This window comes from Myotis davidii, unplaced genomic scaffold (genome assembly GCF_000327345.1).
Source record: "Myotis davidii unplaced genomic scaffold, ASM32734v1 scaffold46, whole genome shotgun sequence".
Taxonomy (NCBI): Eukaryota; Metazoa; Chordata; class Mammalia; order Chiroptera; family Vespertilionidae; genus Myotis; species Myotis davidii.
This window is the reverse complement of record NW_006383006.1, coordinates 4249287-4257080: the sequence shown is the minus strand read 5'-3', so window position 1 is coordinate 4257080 and position 7794 is coordinate 4249287. Positions and strand designations below refer to the sequence as shown.

General features: G+C 40.0%; 1 protein-coding gene across 1 annotated transcript in view; it reads left to right on the top strand.

Moving 5' to 3' along the window:
• MGA (MGA, MAX dimerization protein) overlaps nucleotides 1–7794 on the top strand; it is a 102055-nt gene that overhangs the window by 86694 nt on the left and 7567 nt on the right. The window contains exons 19-22 of the mRNA XM_006778155.2: nucleotides 2606–2867; nucleotides 3679–3790; nucleotides 4076–4309; nucleotides 6614–6790. Of these exons, the coding sequence (XP_006778218.1) occupies nucleotides 2606–2867; nucleotides 3679–3790; nucleotides 4076–4309; nucleotides 6614–6790 (785 nt within the window). The remainder of the gene's footprint in view (nucleotides 1–2605; nucleotides 2868–3678; nucleotides 3791–4075; nucleotides 4310–6613; nucleotides 6791–7794) is intronic.

Sequence of the window (7794 nt, the reverse complement as noted above, 5' to 3'; positions counted from 1 at the left end):
AGAAACATCAATGATGAGAATCATTGATTGGCTGCCTCCTGCACGCCCCCTACTGAGGATCGAGCCTGTAACCCGGGTACATGCCCTTGACCGGAATCGAACCTGGTACCCTTCAGTCCGCAGACCAATGCTCTATCCACTGAGCCAAACCGATTAGGGCCAAAAATTGACTTTTTAAAGAATGAAAAAGCAAGTTTAGTAGAGAGCACTATTATAGCACTATAAAAAGATTCAAAGATGAGAAAAACTATTTTGAACAAATAAATTTATCTATTGAGCCAAATGGGTTAGGGCTTGTCTTCTTAATTTAAGAGATAAAGATAGTGATAGAGGTTGGGTTGAGTTGAAGGGTGGTATTCAGATTCTTTCTTAAAAACCATTTGGTATGGTTAGTTTGAGTTTGATCTGATTTGGGGGATCACATGATACATATTTACATGCTTGTAATCAATTTTGTACATATTACTATATTTTTTCATTCATATTAAAACATTTTTCAGATAAAATATTTTTCATAACTTATTTATACAATCCATTGTTTTTATGCCCTAATTATTACATGCAAATTATTTATAATGTTTTGCTATATTTAAACTTGGTATTAGATTTTATTCTCTCTTGTTATATCTTTTATTCTCCCGTACTATACTAATGCTCAACAAGTTTAACTTTAGAAAGAAAGTGATTTTAGTTCTGGCTAAGTAGCTTAGTTGGTTAGAGTGTTGTTCCAATATGCTAAGGTTTGGGGTTGGATCACTGGTCAGGGCACATACAAGAATCAATCAATGAATGTGTAAATAAATGGAACAACAAAATTTCCTCCCTCTCTTTCTCTCTCTAAAAATCAATGGGAAAACAAGACAATAATTTTATATAAGAGTTTCGGTACTAGCAGGGTTATGATAAAGACAGTGTCAGATAAAAAAAAAAAAGACAACTAGACCCATCAGAGAGGGAAAAACAAAATCAAGAAACTATAGGAAGACAGGAAATGTATTTATTACTTTGTATAAATAGTATTCACATTGTCATAATAGGGTAGCCACTGTTAGTGATTTTTTAAAACCTGTATTATCACAAATAAAGTGTGGAAGACTTAGTTTTAGTGTTGAAAAATGTTTAAGTACAAATGACAAATTGGGAGATGGAAGAGTAAAGAAGAAATAAGGGGAAGGATAACAAGTTCTGGTAACCTCATTTTACAGAAATACTGTCTACTGATGAAGTAAGAGATTGAGATCAGTATTGTATTCAAGTTGCAAAGGGATCAATAGAAGAACTAAAATTAATGATATGTTTGTATTAGGAAGATGGGATGATGAAATGATGAGAGTGGTGAGGGCTAATTCTCTTTTACATAACAGGAAGTGGATAGATAGCATTGAAAATTGACAAGTGTATGCTTATGTTACTATTTATTGTTTAGGTATAGTTTTAAGAGCCAGAAAAAGCATCTGTAAGCATCAAATGACCTGGCTGATGTGGCTCAGTGGTTGAGCATTGACCTATTAAACAGTAGGTCATGGTTCGATTCCCAGTCAGGGCACATGCCCGGGTTGCGGGCTTGATCCCAGTGTCGGCCGTGCAGGAGGCAGCCAATCAATGATTCTCTCATCATTGATGTTTCTATATCTATCTTTCTCTTTCTCTCTGAAATCAATTAAAAATAATAAAAAAAGGATCAAGTGGTTGTTTCTGTGGGTTTATGTGCAGGTGAAGGGCACAGTTGCTTTTCATTATAAACCTTTTAAAGCTGAGACCAGTTTGGCTCAGTGGATAGAGCGTCGGCCTGCGGACTGAAGGGTCCCGGGTTCGATTCCAGTCAAGGGCATGTACCTGGGTTGCGGACACATCCCCAGTGGGAGATGTGCAGGCTGATCGATGTCGATGTTTTCGATTCCAGTCAAGGGCATGTACCTGGGTTGCGGACACATCCCCAGTGGGAGATGTGCAGGAGGTGGCTGATCGATGTTTCTCTCTCATCGATGTTTCTAACTCTCTATCTCTCTCCCTTCCTCTCTGTAAAAAGTCAATAAAATATATTTAAAAAAAATAAACCTTTTAAATATTTATATTAAAAACCCTATGTGCATCTATTACTTGTATCTATAATACATAATTAAAAAATTTTTTTGAGTATATTTTTATTGATTTCAGAGAGGAAGGGAGAGAGAGCGAGAGAGAAACAATGATGAGAAGAATCATTTATTGACTGCCTCCTGCACGCCCCCTACTGGGGGCTGAGTCTGCAACCAGAGCATGTGCCTTGATGGGGAATTGAACCGTGACCTCCTAGTAGTTCATAGGTGGATGCTCAGCCACTGAGCCACACTGGCCGGGCTATATAGTACATAATTTTTTAAAAATTGAAATAAGAGAGAAAGCATGACAAAGGCATCCTGAGGGTCAAGAAAAAATTTTCTGAAAAAATGCAAAGTTTGACTTTTAAATGTTAGATTAAGAATTTGCACTGTTAAATTAAAAAAAAGGAATTTACATTGTTAGATTTTGAGGAAGGATAGATTAGTAGTATGTTGAGAGGCTATGATAGTTGAGGCAGAAGATGGTGGGTGTCTGATACAGAGCAATGCCATTTGGGATGGAGGAAGCGGCAAGGTACATGTGAAAGATATTTAGGTGTTCATTTTTTGTTTGTACAGACTTCACCAGTTCCTATAAAACTGAAGCCTGAATACTGGAGTGAAAAATTACAGAAAGAAGCAGAAGCTTTTGCTTATTATCGCCGGACGCACACTGCCAATGAGCGGCGCCGGCGTGGTGAAATGAGGGATCTCTTTGAGAAATTGAAGATCACATTGGGATTACTTCACTCCTCCAAGGTTTCCAAAAGTCTCATTCTTACTAGGGTAAGTGTTCTGTATAGACATTAAGAGCTTGACTAAGAATCTTCTAAACATAAAAGATAAAGTATCACACAAGGGAGGTTGAAATAGAGTTGTATTTAACATTTGAATATGGACGAGTGAAGGTCCAATACATCCTTCAGGGGGAAGAGTTTTTTGTTGTGTCAGAGTAGCTTTTCATTAAAAGCCAGATTCTTAATCGACAGAGCCATCCTTCCTTCAAATAAAGCAAACACCCTAGTAAGCTCTGTTTAGCATAGTCTCTGTACATTGGTGTGCTCCATAGCACTTAGAACAATTTATCACAATGAAAAGCACAACATAAGTGATATTTTAACATACTTCTTAACAACAGTCCTTTTAAAAGAAAATCTGAAATATTCAAGCTAGTGAAAGTTTTAAGTTTGCATGTCGACTGTCTAAGGCAATTTCATGTAAGTTGCTTTTAAAGTAGAAGTTGGAGGGGAGTACAAAGCAAGCATTCATAGTTCTCTAAACAAAGTTATTTCAATCAGATTTTACTTTGACTGGGAAATGACTTTAAAGTTGATTTATTAAAATCTAAACAGAGTAGAACGTTTTGTAACACCTTGTAGTTGTGGAAACATCTGTTACCCACTCAGTGATGCTTTTTGGAAATAATCATGTTCCTTGGAATTACAAGCCAGAAAGCCTGCAGTTTAAGAAAAAATAATATGTGGATTATTTTAAATGGCATTATAAAATTCTCTAAGGTATTAGATTAAATTTTTTTTATTAAAGAAGTTGTGTAGGAAGAGCAATTTGATTGAGATATTATTATTTCTATTTTTAGGCATTCAGCGAAATTCAGGGACTAACAGATCAAGCTGACAAGTTGATAGGACAGAAAAATCTCCTGACTCGAAAAAGAAATATTTTGATACGGAAAGTATCATCTCTTTCAGGTGAGATATGTAAATGATCTTTGGTAAAGAGTATGGTAACAGTTTTAGTAAAGAGAAATTCTCAATAGCTCTTTCAGATATTCTAGTTTTTAAGGCTTGGTTCCCATAATTAACGCCAGAGTTATCTTTTGACTAAATGGGGCGGTTTCTCTTGGTTTATAATCACTCTTGCCTTCCATAGTTTTGGGGAATATAGTTAAATCAACTGGATTTCAGTTGACTCTATTTCTCATTATTATGTGGGGTCATATAGAGAGTGACAATTTATTCCTTGTCAACCTATAGGTAAGACAGAAGAAGTGGTCCTGAAGAAGCTAGAGTATATTTATGCAAAACAGCAAGCACTAGAGGCACAAAAAAGAAAAAAGAAGATGGGATCAGATGAGTTTGATGTGTCTCCCAGAACTAGCAAACAGCAGGAAGGATCTTCTGCATCATCTGTAGATCTCGGACAGATGTTTATAAATAACAGGAAGGGGAAACCTTTGATTCTTTCCAGAAAAAGAGACCAGGCCACAGGTAGGAGGGCCATCCTTTGCTTTTCTTAATGTAGATGATCATCAGTTCAGTTTAGTTTAGTTTAGTGGACTGAATCTTGTGGCCATAATTTAGTTGTAAATGACTGAATTAAATGTTCTATATAATAAAAAGCTAATATACAAATTTTCCTCTCTACCGGGAGTTTGACCAGGGGGTGGGGCCAGCTGGCCAGCCAGCTGCCCCTAATTGGCAGATTGGGGCAGGCTGGCCAGACCCCACCCATGCATGAATTCACACACCGGGCCTCTAGTGGTTATATAAAAAGTAGAACAGTTACTACATTAGATTTCAGTTTCTAGCTTTTACATTCAACCAAATCTTAAGAACTTACCAGTCATGATAACATTTAAGACCTACTTCTAATACAGTGTACAGTCATATATTTTCCCTCTATATGTTTCAGTGAGTATTTCATAGGCTGCCATCTTTTCAGACTTTATACATGAACTCTTTCCTTGCAGTTCTGCTTATCAGTCATGAGGAAGTTTGGATCTAGCTGAGTCAAATATATTAGAAGATTTTAAAAATTTAATTTTGTTGAATCAGATGGCCTATAAATGAATTGCTTTAAGGAACAAACTAAATTGTTTTTTTTAATCTTTCTTGTTGAAAGTATTACACATATCCCGTTTTCTCCCATTGACCCCCTCTAGCCCACCCCCGCCCCAGGCCCTCTCCACCCACTGTCTGCATCCATGGGTTATGCATATATGCATACAAGGTCTTTGGTTGATTACCTCCCACCCACCTACCCTCCCCCGCCTTCTCTCCAAGATTCCGCACTATGTTCCATGCTTCCATGTCTCTGGATCCACGCTGTTCGTCAGGTTTTTTTGCTAATTAGATTCCATATATGAGTGAGATCATGTGCTACTTGTCTTTCTCTGACTGACTTATTTCACTTAGGATGATACTCCCCAGGTTATAAATTAGTTCTAACTTATTGCTCTATCCTGCCTTGATTTTTGGAAGTGAGATGATAAGAATTTTACATTATTTTTGTATATCCTTAGAGAATGGTATATCCTTTTCTATTCTTTGAGTCGCCTAGTGTATGAACCAGGAAATTTGTTTTTTGTTTTTAAATATACTTTTATTGATTTCAGAGGGGGAGAGAGAGATTGAAACATTAATGATGAGAGAGAATCATCGATTGGCTGCCTCCTGCATGCCCCCTACTGGAGCTCGAGCCTGCAACCCCGGCAGGTGCCCTTGACCGCAATCTTCAGACCATAGGCCGACGCTCTATCCACTGAGCTAAACCGGCTAGGGCCAGGATATTTGGTTTTTAAAATCAACTAAGAGTACTGATAAATACTGAAGTATAAGTTAGTTTTAACATTGCAGAATCAAATCATGTTATTGCTAAGAAAGGATTTTAATGATCATTTAATCCAGTCAACTCATTTCACCAATAGAAAAACTGAGGTCTAGAAATTTGAAATAAGTTGTTAGAGGTATGTAGGAAAGCAAGCAAGCCTAGGATTAGAATTGTATGTCTTCATCCAGATTCATCATCAAGACTATCAGAAGCTTTCCATCAAAAAGTGGTTCCATAACTCTGTTCCTCAATAATAACAAATTCTGAGCATTAGAAGAACTAGTGGCCCTGGCCATTGTGGCTCAGTGGTTAGAGTGTTGGCCCGTGCACTGAAGAGTTGCAGATTGGTCCAGGGCATGTACCTGGATTGCAGGTGCTCAATCCCTGGCTCTGTTTGGGGCACATGCAATCGATAAGTCTCTCCTGTCAATGTTTCTATCTCCCCCCACCTTTCTCTCCCTCCCTCCCTTCCACACTTTCTAAAACTTAATGAAAAAAATATCCTTGGGTGAGGATTAACAACAACAAAAACCAAAATGAAACAGGAGAACTAGTGGATAGGTAACCATTATTCAGTGAAAAGTGGTTCAGAAAGTAAATTCCAAGTTGGAGTTCCTTCACTAAATTTGAAATTTACTTCATGCTTTTTAAGTCTGTGTAGTTTTAGGGATATCTCCAATGGTCGGCAAACTCATTAGTCAACAGAGCCAAATATTAATAGTACAATGATTGAAATTTCTTTTGAGAGCCAAATTTTTTAAACTTAAACTATAAAGGTAGGTACATTGTTATTAACTTAATTAGGGCACTCCTAAGGCTTAGGGAGAGCCATGCTCAAGGGGCCAAAGACCCGCATGTGGCTCAAAAACCACAGTTGGCTGACCACGGTCCTAGACTCATAGGCTATACTTGCATTAGTTGAAGATTTTTAATCCTTAACTAATCTCTGATCTTCCTTACAGAAAATACCTCACCATCTAACACTCCACACACCTCTGCCAACATCGTGATGACTCCACAAGGGCAATTGCTCACCTTAAAAGGTCCCCTATTTTCAGGACCAGTGGTAACTGTTTCTCCTGCTCTATTAGAAGCAGATCTGAAGCCTCAACTTGCCAGAAGTGCTGTGGCTCCATCAGGTATGTCATAGGTGGTGGTCTTTATGGATAGTGAAAAAGAGTTATCCCTGATATCCCACCGTGATAGAGAAAGCCTTTGAATGTGTTCTGTAATCATGAAGAACTATTTTACTCAAATGTGCCTTGGTAAGAAATGACCCTCTTTTGGGAACACATTTGGCTCCATCTGTGGTATTGATTGTTTTGGGTTTTTTTTTTACTGGGATTGGGAATTATTTTGTGATCTCTAGTTATTTCTAACTAGGAAAAGAATTAAAAAGATGTGAGAGTAGGAAGAAGATGAAGAGTCATTGTTTTAGTTTTGGGTACTGAGAAGTATTTGTCAATTGTGTATTATATTCAGCTAGAGGCCCGGTGCACAAAAATGTATGCACTCGGGGGGGAGGGGGGAGGTCCCTCAGCCCGGCCTGTGCCCTCTCGCAGTCTGGGACCCCTCAGGAGATAACGACCTGCTGGCTTAGGCCTGCTCCCGGGTGGCAGAGGGCAGGCCCAATCCCCAGGTGCAGCCCCTGGTCGGGCTCAGAGCAGGGGAGATTGGGGAGTTGGGGCATCGCCCCCTGTCATGCACAGAGCAGGGTTGATCAGGAAGTTGCGATGCCACCCCCTGTCACGCACAGGGTAGAGCCGATTGGGGGATTGGGGCACCGCCCCCGGTCACACTCAAGGCAGGGTCGATGGGGCGCCACCCCCTGTCACGCACAGAGCAGAGCAGATCAGGGGGTTGGGGTGCCGCACCCTGTCACACTCAGGGCAAGGCCAATGGGGAAGTTATGGCTCTACCCCATCACACACAGAGCAGGGCCCGTGGGGCAGGGGGGTTGGGGCGCCGCCCTCTATCACCCACAGAGCAGGGCTGATCAGGGGGTTGGGGCGCCGCCCCTCTCACACTCAGGGCAGGGCCGATGGGGGGGTTGCGGCTCCACCCTGTCACACACAGAGCAGGGCCCATGGGGGGGTTAGGGCGCGGCACCCTGTCACTCACAGAGCAGGGCCGAGCAGGGGGA